This window comes from Periplaneta americana, chromosome 3 (assembly GCF_040183065.1).
Source record: "Periplaneta americana isolate PAMFEO1 chromosome 3, P.americana_PAMFEO1_priV1, whole genome shotgun sequence".
Classification (NCBI taxonomy): Eukaryota; Metazoa; Arthropoda; class Insecta; order Blattodea; family Blattidae; genus Periplaneta; species Periplaneta americana.
Window position 1 is genome coordinate 54309478 of NC_091119.1, and position 18208 is coordinate 54327685.

At 38.1% G+C, this 18208-nt stretch overlaps 1 protein-coding gene across 1 annotated transcript; it reads right to left on the minus strand.

Moving 5' to 3' along the window:
- Positions 1 to 11041: 11041 nt before the first annotated feature.
- On the minus strand, positions 11042 to 16772 carry LOC138697104 (uncharacterized). Its single transcript, XM_069822695.1, has 3 exons — positions 13913 to 16772; positions 13199 to 13417; positions 11042 to 11392 (listed from the first exon to the last, which is right to left on the minus strand). Exons 1-3 carry the CDS (start codon positions 14094 to 14096, stop codon positions 11211 to 11213), a joined length of 585 nt encoding a protein of 194 aa, XP_069678796.1. The 5' UTR covers positions 14097 to 16772; the 3' UTR covers positions 11042 to 11210.
- Between the last annotated feature and the right edge of the window lie 1436 nt (positions 16773 to 18208).

An 18208-nucleotide genomic window follows, 5' to 3' on the forward strand; every position in this document is an offset into this window, starting at 1 on the left:
TGAAAAGAAATTTGAAAAAGGACCATTCTATGGAAAAAAAATAGAGCGTTTCAAAACTGGTGGTGGTACATTCATCCCCAGTGTTGATGACACAAACTCTAAACTTATTGCTATCATTAAGGATCAGTTGGAGCAACAAGTCTTCTTGTGGGATGTCATCCTTCATCTCGGTGACTATATTATGTAATACTGCTGTTGCAATGATTACTTTGAGAGCGGTGCGAACTTTAATACGAAGTGTCATTCTAAGGGCTGGGAATCTTCTCTTCTACACTCCATACATTCTTTCTACAAAATTTCTAGTCCTTTTATGTGCTCTGTTATAATTCATCTGAGCCCTAGTTTGTGGTCTTAAGAAAGGAGTCAGTAGATATCGACGTAAGGGGTTTCCATTATCCCCCAATAGAACACCATCATTAATTCTTGCAGTCTCAAAATCTGCTCTTAACCGACAGTTGTTGAATTTTGTGCTATCATGCACAGATCCTGGCCAACGTGCAACTATGTCTCTAATTATTAATTTCGAATCACAGACTGTCTGTACATTTATTGAAAAAAATCCCTTTCTGTTTCTGAATGCCTCACCTCGGTTCCGTCCCGGAGACTGTATTTGAATGTGTGCAATCTAGTGCACCAACGATTCCAGGAAAGTGTGCTAGATTATAAAATCCACGCTTTATTTCTGCAATCTTTTCCTGCTGAAGATTATTAATGTAGTTCGGTCTTAATGCTCCAATAGCAGCAGAAACCTTACTAATTGTTCTACACACAGTTGCTTTCGAAACACCAGCATTATCAGCCATTACCAGCTGAAAAGAGCCAGATGCGTAGTATCTTAATACTATTAACAATTGATGCATTGATGACAAAGGATAATTTCGTTGGTTATGGTATTCTAACCTCTCTTGAATTTCTTCCAGCACTTTTAACGTCACAGCTTTCGATATTCTATATCGTTCAAGAAATTTTGCTTCTTATAGATCTGTAAAATCATTTCTTCTTACATTCATAGGTCTTTGCACTGCTAAATTTCGAATATCTTCGTGAAGTAATACAGCTTGCAAAACATATCTCCTGACAGCCATTTTATATTAACACCAGGTTAGTATCTTAACTGCAGGAAATTGTGATGTTAAGATAACAGTGAGTTTAACGTTATGTTAGTGCTAACAGTGGTTCATGAAACACTCATGTAGTTAAATTCACTGTTAAACTGTACTAACACCATGTTAACAGCTTAACAACGGTCGGTGAAACCGGGCCTATGTGCGATAAAGCTGGCAATTGTTACTGTCAGATTTTTTATCTGACGTGTATTTAGGAGGAGGTATCGTTCTCAGCTGCAGTGACAACAGAAACTCACTGAGTGGACACTGTACTCAAGGACACACCGCAGGAACGCTAGCGTAGGGAAAGTTAAGTGCGAGTGACTTATCTTTGTAGGAGTCTGTGGACGATAAAGCTGACAATTGTGATTGGCAGATTGTTGATGTGACGCGTATTTAGGATGAGGTACCGTTCTCAACTGCAGTGGCAACAGAAACTCACTGAGTGGACACTGTACTCAAGGACACACCGCAGGAACGCTAGCGTAGGGAAGGTTTAAGTGCGAGTATCTTATCTTTGTAGCAGTCTGGGGACGATAAAGCTGACAATTGTGATTGACAGATTGTTGATGTGACGTGTATTTAGGAGGAAGTACCATTCTCAGGTGCAGTGACAACAGAAACTCACTGACTGGACACGGTACTCAAGAACACACCGCAGGAACGCTAGCGTAGGGAAAGTTAAGTGCGAGTATCTTATCTTTGTAGCAGTCTGTGGACGATAAAGCTGACAATTATGATTGACAGATAGTTGATGTGACGTGTATTTAGGATGAGGTACCGTTCTCAGCTGCAATGACAACAGAAATTCGCTGACTGGGCATTGTACTCAAGGACACACCGCAGGAACGCTAGTTTATGGAAGGTTAAGTGCGAGTATCTTATCTTTGTAGCAGTCTGTGGACGATAAAGCTGACATTTGTGATTGACAGGTTGTTAATGTGACCTGTATTTAGGAGGAGGTACCGTTCTCAGCTGCAGTGACAACAGAAACTCACTGACTGGACACCGTACTGAAGGACACACTAAAATCTCACTGTGTCGTGCAATATATAAAATGGTGGGAAGGAGAGACGTCTTGCAGTCAATGTTCTCTGTTTTGGTGCAGAATAACCTGACAATTCCATTTCTTCTTCAGTAGAGTACGTGTAAGTCTCTTACTCTATAAATCTGCATCGCCTCGTTCAAATCGATGTCAAGGTTTTGTTCCTGGAAAATTGAGTAATCATATGAGGGCAATTTGAAGTTTCTGTCACCTTACTTGTCATTGCAATCTTCAGTTGAATCACAATGTATCGTGCAATCTATAATTGTGTGAATGATGGACGTCTTGCAATACATGTTCTCTGTATATCAGGGCGCAGAAGAAATTTTCCATTCCATTTCTTGTTCTTCCGTGGGGTGTATAGAAGACTCTCAGTTTAAAATTTGTGTTTAAATATGCATCGGCTCGGTCAAACCAATGTAACTGTTTTGTTCCAGGAAAATTGAGGAAACTTTGAGAGTAATTAGAAGTATGCAAGTTTCTGTCGCATGCTATTGCACTTTTCAAGTTGAATCACACTGTATCGTACAATGTACAAGGTGACACAAAAAGAAGGGAACTTTTGAAAAACCCAACAAAAATAGAAAAAAAAATTAAAAACAAAACTTTTATTGGCAGAGAATGACAAATTACAATTTGTCTTTTAAAAGACAGTAATCCACATTATCAATGTCTGAAAATTACGTCTTGTAGATGACGTCCTTGTATACTTACGTTTCCCTCCAATCTGCTATTGAGCTTCCCTAGTACTTGCTGCAACATCTCCGCTGGAATAGCACGAATTTCCTTTCGAATTATTTGTTTTAATTCATGAAGTGTTCTTGGCCGAGTCGTATAGACCCGACCTTTGAAGTAGCCCACAACAAGTAATCACAAGCGGAAAATCTGGCGATTTTGGGGGCCAGGGATTGTCACCAAATCTTGAGATGGCGCTGTTACCGAGCAATTCTCGCACAGCTTTCATTGATCATCTTGCAGTGTGCGATGTCGCACCATCCTGTCCAAGCCAGACTTCGTGAAATTCTGGAAAATTGTTCAGTGCTGGTGTAACGAAAGTTTCCAGCATCGCAACAAACCGCTCCGAAGTGACGGTCACTGTGATCCCCTCATAATTTTCGAAGAAGTAAGGTCCGATGACTCCATGTGACGAAAGTGCGTACCATACCGTCACCTTGCTGCTGTGTAAAGGGCGTTCATGAAGTTCTTTGGATATTGTCTGCCCAGTAGCGAAAGTTCTGCTTGTTCACGTAACCTGCGAGATAAAAACGTGCCTCATTTGACATCGACAGATTGTCCAGAAATTCATTCTCCTTGTTTATGTTTGCCGTTATTCATTGACAGAATTGTAAACGCAGCCGGTGATCGTTCGCCTTCAGTTCTTGCATAATCTGCAGCTTGTACGGTTGAAATTTTAAATCAACATGGAGAATTCGGCGCACACTCTCTCGGGTCAACCTGACCGCAGCTTCGTGCTTATTTACGTAGGTACTGAACGCTGTAGGCTCCGTACGATTGCCATGCGTACTGCTTCGATATTCTGTGGCGTACGGGGAACTCTCAGCGTCCTGTCGGTTTCTTACTGTCTTTTCAAAGTTTGTAATCCAAAGTTCCCGTTTTTAGTGTCACTTGTATAATGGAGGAAAGGATGGACGTCATACAGTCTATGCTCTCTGTATTAGAAGGCGCAGAAGAAATTTACCATTTCGTTTCTTGTTCTTCAGTGAGGTGTGTAGAATACTTCCACTCTGTATACAACAGAACCTCTATTATCCGTGGTAATGAAGGTGTTGGACTGAACGGTTAATCGAAAAAGCCGGATAATGCGTACAATAGAAGATTTCGTGGTGTTGTGTTTAATGGGTTTTAAGGGCCAAAGAAACTACCTGTAATGGCTATCTGCGGAAATATACGAATAATAAAGGCCTCATGTTGTAGATTTACATACTTTATACACTTTATCCTTGTTTTTTTTTATTAAATAGCGTAGTTATAACTCCAATCTCGTAATGTGAAGCGAGAAAAGCCATAGTTTCCCTTCCCCAAACCATTAAATTATTTGCACTTTTTTTTTCGATACTTAGCACAACACGTTTTCTGTTGACACGCGTGGAAGAAATTTTGTGTAGAAGTTATACAATAGGTCCACCGCAATGGACTAACGATCAGCATGCCATACATGAAACGAACCGGCTCGGGTTCAAATCCTGGTTGGGATAAGTTACCTGGTTGAAGTTTTTTCGATATTTTCTCTCAACCCATTAAGAGCAAATGCTGGGTAACTTTCGGCGCTGGACTCTGGACTCATTTCTCTGGCATTATCACCTTCATCTCATTCAGACGCTAGATAACCTTAGCAGTTGATAAAGCGTAAAATAACCAATTAAAAGAAAAGTTATACAGTAGACAATTCGAAGAGGATACCATACTGGTAACGGTAAAGGCTTGTAATAATGTTCTCTAGAAAAAATACATAGAATACTAATATAATGTAGCCTACAAAACAGCATGTCATATAAATTATTTCTGAAGCAAAGAAAAAAAAAAGAAAAAGAAAGACAGTCGGATAATCTGCCAACCGGTTGATAGGGTGACGGATAATCGGGGTTCTTCTGTATTGTATTTACATCTCCATCGGCTCGTTCAAACTAATGTGACGTCTTTGTTCCTGGAAAATTGAAAGAACTTTGAGAGTAATTTGAAGCAGTGGCGGTCGAAGACCATTCTGTCAATTGGGGCAGAACCTTAATGACGAACCTTGACAATTAGAAACATATGAAACCAATATTATGTGCACTAACCTTTCTAATTTTTGTATATGCGCTCCATTTTTCGGTTCTTTCTGCAAGCAAAAACCTTTATAGCTCTATGGTTGAAGTTCGGAATAGAATGCTCCATCTTTCTCTCAATTGAGAGCATTGCCAAGGCTGTTAGTCTGTCCTCACACATAGTGTTCCTTAGGAAGGTCTTGACGCGAGCCAATGTTGAAAAACATCTTTCACTCTCAACAATGGTCATTGGAGGAGTCACAATTACACTCAGCAGTTGAACGTACATTGAAAACGTATTTTGCATGTTACGTAGAAACAATTGCAGAAATGAAGCAGCTCATCACTCCGCGAATACAGCAATTCAAGTTCTGTTCTGAGGCGAGCCCAGTTCAATTTTGAGTACGCATTTGCAGCAATATTAGAATCATTTTCCGGGAAGTCTTTTGAGAGGATCTCGGAACTGTCTACCCAGAAACGTTTGGCAGCTGCTAGGTGGCCTGTGTATTGAAATCGTTCCTTTGCTTGAGCAACTATTGTGTCACAGACCTTCAATAGTTTTTTTTTGTCCGTTCGACGTCGCTTTGTTGGCACTTGATCGCTGTCTGCTAACTGATCTCGAACTTTCTGAATATTACGAAGTCTGGTACAGACAGTCTGAACTGAATCAGTGTTACGCTTCTGAATTTGGCCGAAAAGAGTGCCTGCATGGGGGATATGTTTGTGGAAAAATTGGAGCCAATATTCGAAATCGTTGTCGTGAAACCATCTGAGGAAACCAAAAACTTGATTGCCAGTATTTTGGTCTTTTTCCGTTTCACACATTATTTGGAAACATTCTATAAGCGTGTCTTTGTTCTCAAGTGCAATGTTCACAATACGTGACTGAAAATTCCATCGTGTTGGAGCTGCTTGTTGAACCGTTTCTTAACAATCGCATCGAGAAATTCTGTACGTTTACTCGAGCGACTGAAGAGGAAGATAAGTCCTGAAGATTACTGAAAATATCTTCATTATCAAATTGTCGTTTTTATAATGCTCTTTTATACGAGCTTATACTCGATTAAGCTGGCCACTCTTAACTGCCGCCCCGTCAAAAGTTTGTCCTATAAGCTTATCAGTAGACAGTGGATGCGGGATGACTTATCGTTGAATGTAGGTACACATTTACTATATGTTACATTTTTTTTTTTTCATTGATACCATTGGCTCAAGTTTTAAACGTAAACAGATGACGTCAACATGCTACTGTATCTCCCTACAGTCAGAAGGAAAAGAAAAATGAAGTACTGTAGCACATACCTCGTCATCATTGATGGAATTACCAGTGGCGTAGCGTCAATGTAAGCTAAAAAGCTTAGCTTCCCCAGTTAATAATAATTTCATAATAAACCTGCAGTTTATGGAGAAAATTATTTATTAATTTTAATAGAATTTATATTTACGCGTTAAATATTGTGATGCGGCAGCTCAGGATTATTTGTGATGCAGCAGCAAACAAGAAGCCTGCACACACCAGCTTCCAAGCAGACCGGTTTCTTCTGTGTAATCCACCCCGCAGATTTTCCATTCCTTTTAAACTACCCTAGTCGCAAGGCTCGAAAAGAAGCTAGCTTTAACATTTAAAATAAGTAGTTTCCGAGTTATCCCTATTCGTCAGTTGTGTTCAGTTGAAGTGTTAGTGTGCATTGTGGCTGATATAATAAATAATGAGCGAAATAATAGTTTCTGACACTAATTTACTTGAATTTTTTAGGACAGTTGTATTATCAAGACTGACTTACGAACAAAAGTGTGATTTAAAAAACAAATGACCGACTCCCTTGCTGTCAATGAAGGACACAACCAAAGGACAGACGCATACTTACGTAATGATACTAATATTGTGATTTCTCTAAGTATGACAGGGAGTGAGCTAATGTTATACGTATACGTGTCTATTTGTTAAGAGATATGTGTAAACCGTGAAATCGTATTTTATTACGTCTCATTTGAGGTCATGCCTTATTGGTGTTACTTACGATGTTCCAACCAATCTTCGACTGTTGACTTGAAATTGACTACTATTTATTTTAAGACTGTATTTTTGTAATACATTTTCTCATATTGCATGAAAGACAACTTGAGTTAGCTTCCCCTGCTCAAAATTTCATGCTACGCCACTGGGAATTACTAGCGTTGCAGTAAACGACGATATATTCTCGTAAGTTGTCGAAGCTGAACCGTCTTCGCCTATCGCTTAAACAGTTTTTGTGTCGAGAGAATTTCTGAAGAAAACTTTTAAAATGGGGATCACTCAATTTCTTTAGAGGAATATTTGCACTGAGCATCATATTGCACAAGTCTTTGCAAAACGTTTCGTTTAGACCCGCACAACTAAATGATGACGATGATGTAGATGGTTCCTCAGATTTAATTTCAACGCATTTCCTGTGCGATGTACTGTTACAATGTTTCTCTATAGCCTGAGCTCTGGTTTTTATTTAAATTTTACATACATTACACACGATATTGTCTTCGTTAATACATAAAATGTCACTCCCATACTTCTTAATTATTGCACTTCGTATCTCTGAGCGAATTGAACGTTTTGCCTTCGACATTATGAATGGATCAGCACTACACTATTCAACGCGTACTAAATACTTGAGCAGGATAACACAACTGCACACATTGCGTTGCAATATTACTATGAACGGACAGGGGTTCCTTCGTTCTGTACGCTGCTGTATTCACCAGGTACACAAAAGACGTACGACGCGGCACGTGCCATATACTCTGATACGAAACAACTTCACTTTTCCTTAAGTCATCCCGCATACACTGTCTGCTTATCAGGCTGTTTGTCAACACCCAAATTATTCAATTCGTCTAGAATGACCGAACTTAGTCCTCCAGCTGTATGGCTAGGAGGCTCAAAAAAAGCCCCAAAACCTCTCATGTATGTAGCCATTAATATGGTAACGAAAAATTAAAACCATTTGCATTTGCACGGCACAGTCCATGGTTTCGTCAGCTTGAACACCCAGCGAATTAGCTGTCGTGATTTCCTGCGCTATACATTCGCAACACACTGTGAGAATAGCATTAAGCAGTTCATTCTGAATAGTCTTAGATGTTCCTTTACGTTGACCAATACCTGTTGTTTCATGGCATTGTCTAATGTTGCGACGAAGTTAACTAAGTACGAAATATACCTGGTTTATCCGACTCGACGGTTTCATTAGGCTGGGTCTACACATTGCGATTTTGCAGTACCCGTTTTATTACCTCCTGCCTGACGCGATGCCCTTCATCGGTCTACACATTTCCCACAAAAACGTAATCCCTCGTTTGGGTGATCATAAATTTGAGGCCCAGCTGAAGGTCCGTTATTGTAGTCTGACAGCTAGTCATTCAAAACTGAAAGCTCTGTTTGTGAAGCTGCTAGTTTGCGTAAAGGAATCAATAGAAAGAAGATCCTGGGTTCATTCTTTTTTGTGTCAATGAAGGGTTTGTTAAATTTTAAAATTTCTTAGATAAAACAATATGAAAATAAGTTTTTTTTTTTTTAATTTTATCGAATATCCAATTTCTTCGACGAACTCTTGATCATCATCTTTACAGCACTATGTTTCAGAATATCGTTAAGAGTTCTGGTCATCCTATTATCAGCAAAACAATCTCGAAACACATTTTAATTAGGTTCACAGATTTTAAATTCTATAATGTTTGCATATGAACAAGTGATATTTGCCAATTTAAGATGATAAGTTACAGATAGCCGTTCAGTATTTATGCAAGGTTACTGTAGAATATAGTTTAGGAAGCTCAGTTAAAAAGACAAAAGTTACGGCATTTTTTAGGAAAGTATCCCATACGATCAAAGATAATAATTATGAACACAATAGTCAGCCATTTCAGTTACTTGGGCTGTAGTATAACATATATAATAAAAATTTACAAAATAAACTGAATAAATTTCAATATAACTATGTTGTTGTTTAGTCAACTTGCCGAAGACAGATTGGAACGTCATAAGTGACACCAATAAGGCTTTACTCATGAGTAGAGTTCAGTATTTGGTCACATCTTCCACCTGAAGAAAAAATACTGATGGCGGATTGCTTCAATCTCGGTTACGACTTTACCGCCGTAAAATTAATAACTTACCATCATTAAGTAGAATTTCTGTTACACCAAACTCGTTTAAGGGTTTTGGACAGTTAACCAGGTTTAAAAGTTTACCGTCATTGGCGAGCGTTTAACAAGCTAACAGCATCATTGCAAAAGCCTTTAAATACTGTCATCAGCCGAATTCTTATTTTTTCTGCATCCAGACTGCGCGATATGTAGATATCACGGCCTCCTAGATTGTCGATTGCATGCATGTGCATCCAGAAGCCGTGATCAGAATAATCGTCGATATGGATTTAGAACCTCATCTTTTGTATTTGGAATATCTGGAACACCAAGACAGAAGAGTGAGAGATAGGGCGATCCCTTTCAAGATTTAGACGAATCTGAATTTCAAAAAAGGTTTCGATTAAGAAAAGATACTGTGACTTCGCTATTAGGATTAATAGGTGAAAGACTTGAGTTTCCTACCCAGAGAAACAGACCTATTTCTCCGAGAAATCGCGTTCTAACCACTCTTCGATTTTATGCAACGGGATCCTTCTTTCAAGTGATAGGCGACGTTAGTAATGTTGACAAAGCAACTGTGTGCCGCATAATACATCAAGTGTCAGATGCTATTGCATCATTAGCACCAAGATTTATCAAACTCCCTCTCACACAAGGAGAACAAAAGGAAGTCATGGAAGGTTTTTTTTAGAATTAGTGGGTTTCCAGGGGTATTAGGTGCCCTCGTTTGCACTCATATAAGAATCCAGTCTCCTGGAGGGGAAAATGGGGAACTGTATAGGAATAGGAAAGGGTATTTTTCACTAAATGTACAAACGGTTTCTGATTGTAATCTGTTAATCAGAGACATAGTAGCAAGATGGCCAGGCTCCACTCACGACAGCACCATATTCCATGAATCTCGTCTGAGGGCCTGTCTGGAAACAAGGGAAATAGCAAATGGGTATCTTCTAGGAGATGGAGGTTATCCATGCAAGTCCTACCTCCTTACTCCCCTCCAGAATCCAGGCACACGAGCAGAGCAGCGTTATAATACTGCTCACAAAGCTACTCGTAACACTGTTGAAAGACAGTATGGTGTCTGGAAACGACGATTTCCTGTCTTATCTATGGGCGTTCGCTGCCATCTACAAAATATGTCAAACATTATAGTGGCAACAGCTGTGCTGCACAACATTGCCATTGCAGCTCGGGAAAACTTACCTCCTGAAGACCCTGAAGTTAATCGTATTCTGCTGTTGATTCGCCAGCAAGATGAAATTCCCTTACAAGGCAACCTTAGAGACAATCAACAGATACCTGCTGTGCATCTAAACTACAGAGATGATGATAATCCTGGACAAACTACTAGAAGGGCTGTAATCAACAGACATTTTATGTAAAGGTAAGGTGAACTGTCTTTATTCAAACTATTTGAAATGATCATGAACATTATTAATTTGCATTGTTAGCTTTCCAGTATTTTAATTTTTCCCTTGCCACCTCCTTCTTAATTTTTACTAACTCTAATTTTTCTTTTCTGATTTCCATTAATATCGTATGTTCTTCTTTCTTCAGCTGGTATTCCTGATTCAGAAGGTCACACTGCGTTTCTGCGGCATTTGTAATATAATCTCTAGCAGAAACCTTCCTCTTTCCGCTTTCTGTGACGGTCTCCATGGAACGACGCTGCAAGGGATAGAAGTATTGGTGTTGGAAAAGGAACTGTACTGTAATCCTTATGAGAACTTTACATGTTACATCTATTAATCTTATTTTAATACATATTGCATAACAGAATATAATCCAAATACTGTAGGTTAATCTGTGTAAGAGGTATTTAAACTTGAAACACTATCACTTCAAATTTGAGTATTGAACTCCAACATAAAATAAAACTGTTCAACTAAGAACTATTACCTTTCTGTTAAGTGGTGTAGAAGTGATTGGCTCAGAGGTCGTATTGTCGCCTCCATGCTCAACAATCAGAGGCATACAGAACTCTCCCTAAAATACAAATGTTTAACTTAATCCATGAATAAAATTGTAGTTCAATAACAAACGTGATATGGTGAATATTTATTGTTACCACAGCCCTGTAACTCAAAACCACAAGATAGCTCCAGTACATTTGTTTATACTCATTCGCAATGTTACAAAATAGCAAAGTTTTTATATATGTGTTTGCTTTCAATCATGCCTTTTATTAAATATAATAATAAACGGTAACTGTGCACTTACTTCAACTATTACATTACTCACATTAACAATGTCTTCTAAAACTGCTATTGGGGAAGGCGTCCTTCGTACTGTCGGTTCAGTAGTGTCTGTCGGTGATGAAGTGGAGTTCATGCCCTGGGAAGTGATAGGTTCTGAAAATTGAAATAATTATTCAAAATAAGTCCAAAATTATGTTATAAACCTATAAATATGTTACGCAAAAGGAAGACATACACCAGTTAGTTTCAGTACTCAGCATAGTTCTAGCCACCAGTGTAGCTCACATTGCTGAGGCATTTGCCTCCCAATCTGGAGCTGTGCTCAGGCGTGGGTTCAATTCCCGCTTGGGCTGATTACCTGGTTAGGTTTTTTCCGAGGTTTCCCCAACCATAAGGCAATGTCAGGTAATATATGGCGAATCCTCACCCTCATCTCGTCAGATACCACCTCACTATCACCAATTCAATCGACGCTAATTAACCAAGTAGTTGATACAGTATCGTTAAAAACTAACTAAAAGAAAGCATAATTCCGTATGTACTGGGTATATTATAAAGTTTACTGAATAACACAGTGAATTGGGCTCAATAATTGAAAGTCTAGGCTACAGTATATACTGCCATAGTCCTGTGATGTTAGTTGGATAGTGAGGATTTCCCTGATTCAAGCTAAGTAGTGAAAGTAGTTAAAATTATGTTTACTCTTTGCTTAAGCTCTGTGTAACATTGCACCGGGACATCATTTTGTTTCTACTAACATTTCTAATATTAACCTGCCTAAAATTTTGGATTAACGGTTCAGAACAGAAAGGCTGTTTGTTACTCCTTCGAAGATCAGAGTTTGATGTTACTAGTATAAAATACAAACAAGTCACTTTACTATGTATAGGAAGGAAGAAAAGTAGTGCATCCATTTACGTAAAGTGGAAAGTACAACGATTTTGAGTTTGATAATTTTCGTTGGGACTTTATTTAATCAAAATACAGTACTTTACTCACTAACTGAACTATCCAGGCGGACCTATACATAATACAATGTATAGTACATTGTCTATAGCACATTAGCATACAATATGGAGAGTGCATTTAAACTGAAAAATTTTCGATACAGGCTGCAGATGTTTTGTGCATATTATGGAAAACTTTTCTAAGCATATTTTCTGAAGTTTTATGTATTTTTTTCTTGCATGTAATTCTTTAATTCTTCTAAAATTGTAGGATGTTTAGCATACATATGTGTTTTACAGTAACTCCAAAAGAAATAATGCAAAGCACTCAAATCAGCTTACGTAAGGAGCCATAATCCTGCGCATATTGAAATAGTTCTGTACCTACTCTATAACAGAGCAGTACCTTACATACTGTAAATTCAATCTTCACTTCTGCTTGATCCGCACAGATAAATTTACCCAGACATGCTATCTACTGTCCGCCCAAGTGGTTATGTCGCAGGATCGTGGGAAGGGGGGAGGGGAATCACGTGAAAGTTACTTACAGTGAGGACATTTCATTTAAATTATTTTAAACACTTTATAACATTACGTACAAGTCCAATTCCTAACAGCAAATGTTTTCAGAAAAGAACTAAGACAGCCCAGCATAAACGGGTGGGGAAACCGGAAAGCGACATAACCAAATGGAGTACCTATGCGAAAATATCATCCAATAATGAATGCACTTTATTCACTGGAAAATAAGACCATGGAACGTGCTATATTCACTCAGTCAGTACTTTATACCGTGAACTTAAGACGACTTTGAATGCATATGTGGCCTTGGTTCCTTGTGGAAGACGGGTAGAAGTATACTAGTAGAAGGAGTGAGAGGGAAGTACATTAAAAAACTCAGGTACAATAAAAATTGAATTAAAAATAAAATGATGTCCCTGCACATTGCTTGCGCTCATAATATAGTTGTATGAATAAACATGCTCTGCATGATTAGTTTGCATTTCATTACCTCCATATGCTGCATCAGAATCGTAAGTGGCCTTGACAGGAACAGTTGGTTTTATGATATCTAGAATACGTTCACCGATTTCATCTAATTTGGACGGGCCGCCAATTCCTCCACCTGTTTTATATTTTTCCAATTTATCATTAGCGGAATCCCTCCTCGCTTTCCGCTTCAAGTTTTCATAAGCAGTTTTCAAGTTCACATAGGTCCTCTGTGTAACCCCTGTGAAGTAAAAATACAACATTAATATACAGTTAGGCCAATATATAAGGGATGATAAATTTTTGTCACTTTCATAACTATACAATTATGGGTTTGAGTTTCTCTAATAAACTCCTTTATCTCAAAGAGAAATACCGTGTCTACATAGTAATTTCAGTATACGGATACCGCACTGATAACAATTATCTTAAAATACACAAAAATACACTTTTCAGTGCCAGTAATTTATTTTGTGTGTGCGCAAAATTGTAATTTTGAAGTAAAGGAAAATGAAGGTATCCGTGTTCTGATATGTATCCAAACCCAGCACCTGATTACATGACTAAAAAGTAGGTAGACCTACAGCTGTGATTTCGACTACCTGTAGGCATAAAATATACATTATACTCTGTGTAGTGACGAAGCATCCTCTAACTCTAAGGTTATAACATCAGTTCTTCAATCCTACAGGAATATAAATACATACATACAAATAAATATAAATGAATAACTTACCAGGAAGATGGCCGAATTCATCAGCAATTAACCTCCAAGTTGCGTCTTTTTCTTTCAAAGAAACGCCGTCTGTCTTCTTATTTTCTATTATGTGCTTATATTTCTGAATAAGCTCAATAAGCATTTCCACTTCGTATTTATTGAAATTTGGAGCTCTTACTCTAGTTCCTTCCATATTCGACATGAATTGTAATAAACGGAATAGCTAGAATTGCTTGTTTGCACAAATTCGGCAGACGACAGAATAACGCATTCAATCACTGCCACCTGAATACTACGTTTCAATTGCTGCGAATACGAATAACAGCAAGATAATCGCCCGCCAAGTAACTAAGGTAAAGAAATCATTGTAAGTAATAGTGCAACAGATTTCCTCCTTAAACGTGATAATTATATTACTACGGTTAGCTATTAAAGCATTTTAAACGAGATTGAAGCAACCGGGCATGAATCTGCTCTCGTCTGTGAATTTCGCTTTGTTCCAGAACGGATTAGGGGCGTTTTCCATATATATAATTTTCTCCGTGAATTTTAATCTTTCTCTTTCTAAAGATTTCATTAACAAATATTTTCTTCTGACTATTACGATATTCATTGTTTTTCAAATAATTACGAACTGTGCTGTCACACTTAGTTGTAGTTCAAGATCACAGGCAGTTTTCGGGGTACTTAAGCGGGATTTTTTTTTTCCTTAAAATTGCTTTTCCATTTGCTTTAGACATTTTTCATGAACTGCAAGTTATTTTCAAGCTTTCCAATTTTTTACTTTGGCCACTGGACACTGAACTCCACTGTGATAAGAAGTTCCCATGATCAGACGCGTAGGAGTCACAGGTCTAATCGTCACTGGACTTTAAACTGTTCGAATACTTTTTCAATTTACACAGTTACATATCTTCCGTCATTTGTTGCCATGATGGAAACATATTTTCCCCCACAATAATCCAGCTCTTCTCCCTCACATTTTTGTCCATGTAATCTTTACACCCTTTCTCCCATAATGATGGGTGTTCTTGAACACACTGAATAAATGTCTGTGTCGAATATCACGCACACGACAACAAACAAACAGATAACAACTGAACTGTGTGAACGTCACTACCTGAATGCTTGAGTTGTAGTTGTAAAACTCCCCATGCGGGATCCTGCAAAATCGCAATGTGTAAACCTAGCCTTATGTCTGCGCAAAGCAAGTTCAAAAGCACCGCTAAATTTTGTACCGTCAATTAGACGTGAAATGATGTATCTATTCTTATCTACCTGCTCGTTGTGATTACGAATAGATAATCTGTATGCATCATCAAGCTGCATTCTTATGTCTACTTGACCTAAAAGTGCAAGATCCATTTCATTATTTAAATGTCTCTTGGGAATTTCGTGCTTATTTTTGTTATTAAAATGTTTCAAATCTCTTATGCCTACCGTACTCCAAACTTTTCGCTATTAAAAAGGAGACATGGGAAGCAGAAAAACGCATTTCTTTCATCACATCCTCACAACCAAGCTGCATTATCATAATTACTCCTGTAGAATATTCTATTAACATTTTTTTTTTCTGATTTTCCCTTCAAGTATTGGGTCGAGGTGGTCCTAAACTCTTAGCGTGTACTTTACTTTCACAGTCTAATTGAATCACTAAATATGAAAAGGGAATAAGTTACCTTCAGTTAGTTTTGAGAAAAACACAAATAACTTCTGCACACAACGAAACATAAGCAAATTGCATCGAAATTATTACTATGAACCAATCGTGACTACACAAGATATTTATGTAAAAAAGTTCATTTTTCAATTTATCCTGTCCTATAAAAACAATTTTTGTGTGTGGACTTCTTCCCCTTTCATATCTAACGAAATATATTGTAAAAATATTAAACAAAATATATCATTGTCTCTGTTATTCAAATCAAAAGCTTTATTTTATGCCAATTTATGAATAGTAGAGTGTGGCACATAGAAACATTGAAAGCTGTCGGTTATTACATAAAAAAAAGAAACAAAAAAAAAGGTTTTGCGACTTGTTCCCCTTTCATATCTGGCGAAATATACTATAAAAGTATTAAACAAAATGTAACGTTATTTCTATTTTTCAAAACAAAAGATGTATTGTACGCCAATTTTTTAACAATAGTAGAGAGTAGCACATAGAAACATTGAAAGCTGTTGACCAAACTTTGATTTTTCTTATTAATCTTTAGTGTTATCAGTAATGGGCCACTGTATGATCTCATTCCAGAATTCTTTCATTTCCTCAGGTATGTACTTCACCAATATCTTATGTCCTCAATTTTGAGTTTTTTTATCGGATATTGTGTTGAATTGGCCTTTCTATGGGCAAATTAGGAACAGCATTATTCCTTGACAAGAGCTCAAAAGTGTGATAGATCAAACCATCACTGTTCTCATATGCCTCAATTCTGCCAGGATATGAGCTCTTATACACACTCATGAAATATTGTGAAATGTTAAAATTTATCTTTTCATGGGTGGGGACGGTTCGTCCAATATACTCTATTGAAAATGTATTCTTCTGCTCTAGATGACAGGAACAACAAACTTGAATGTCTTACAAGAAGGGAACAAGTCGTGGACTAATCTCCTTTTCAAAGTTAACATGAAAATTAAAGTGTTGAAATCTAATAGACTAAGGAGATGTGGGATCTGTTTCCTTTTCATGCAGAATGAAAGAACATACCTAAATTAGTATGACTACCGTCTTAACTCAATTTTGCCAAAACTGTGACTTATTCCCTTTTCATATTTAGTGATTCAGTTGTTTTCCAATAAGCATGCTCACTTTATTCATTGTGAATTTTTAAAACACACACAATGACACTGGTAGGCCCAGTTCCATCAGCATTTGCAGAAACAAGAACTGTGATTCGATCTTTGAATAATTTGCCGCCAACACGTTTTTCACCTTTAAATTTAAAAGCTTTGTCAGGTGTCAGTTTAAAGAAGATGCCAGTTTCATCGGCATTAAAAATGTTAAAATTTGCATATCCTTGGCATACAGTCGGCCATACGTTAGTATCCAAAAGTGAAATTGGCTTTGACGTTATATACGAGGTGGATACACTTACATTTAAGCAAGGTAGAAAAGCATACGTCTTATGGGGAATTAGTTGGGACCACAGAATGTATGGCGTTATAGGCGAGGTGTCGCACAAAACGAGATCGCTATAACCAAGTTCTACTATACTTAAAGTGAAATATGGTTGTCCATAATCAGCAATACAGGACCATCAGGTGTTAGTTTCACATGCTATATAAAATGTCTTAAGATAGGTAAGAAAGAGAATATCATTAGACCATCCAGATGGGTTTGCTCCTCTGATTGAATCATTTGGGGCACTATCAGCATATGTGGTTTTATATATACTCTTGGAAACACTAGCATTGGAGGTACATGATTTCCAGTAGCATTCACTGCTACAATCGTCGTGACGTTAACACCTCTCTCGCCGATGTCAAACTTTTTACTTGTTTGCTCCCTTTATCACATACAACTTTTGGGAAACAGAATTACCTGTTTCATCCAAGTTGTAAACTTTATTCAGAAAGAAATTGCTTCTTGGCAAAACACTTTTCAAGTTAGTGAAAAACAAACCAACATTCTCCTTATTGAAGCTTGTCGCGCGGGAAAGACCTGTAGCTTCAGGTTTCCATAAAGTTAAAGTTGGATGTGCCTTAAGGGGGGGGGTATGTAGGCCGGAAACGCACCGTTTTTTGTATTCATCATGGTTTCCACAGTTTTGAAGCTATAAATTTGAATGATGTGTGATTTGAGGCTTTCTCGGCGTTGGTTCGCTAATATGTTTTCGCGGGATATCAGCCGAGTTAAGATTTTGGAATGCTCCAAGCTTTCGACTGCTATCTCTGCAGCCATCTTCAGGGAAGTGATGTCCGAACAGAAAGTCGAAAGGTTATATAGATGTTAGGCTGTCTCAGGTGAAACGGGATTGGTTGGCGGATCGGCCAATCCGGGGCCGGGAATTGTCATCGCTCGTAAGCTCCGCCCCTCCCGGGATTCCTGCGTGAAGTTTGGCGGGCGGCGAGCCCTGTTCCGCCGGTTGGAATCGGTTGCCGTCCTCGGTCCGTGATCTTCATGACCTTGATTGTAAGAGGGCCTGAGATGGTCTAAGGCCGGTGTCCATGCCTGACTGAGCTGGAGTCCACTGTCTCTGTTAAAGTTGTTTTTCTCCAGCTTGATCTCTATGGCCTCCTTGATTGTACGATCCCAGTAGTGGCTTGATTTGTTAATGACCTTGGTGTGGTCAAACAATATTTTATGCT

Bases quoted from the DNA above. Each gene is read 5' to 3' on its own strand.
- LOC138697104 (XM_069822695.1), bottom strand. From the start codon at position 14,096: ATGTCGAATATGGAAGGAACTAGAGTAAGAGCTCCAAATTTCAATAAA. The intron at 13,418-13,912 runs GTAAGTTATTCA...TTTACTTCACAG, and splicing joins TGAATTCGGCCATCTTCCTG to GGGTTACACAGAGGACCTAT. The intron at 11,393-13,198 runs GTAATGAAATGC...TTCAATTTTCAG, and splicing joins TTCTGATGCAGCATATGGAG to AACCTATCACTTCCCAGGGC.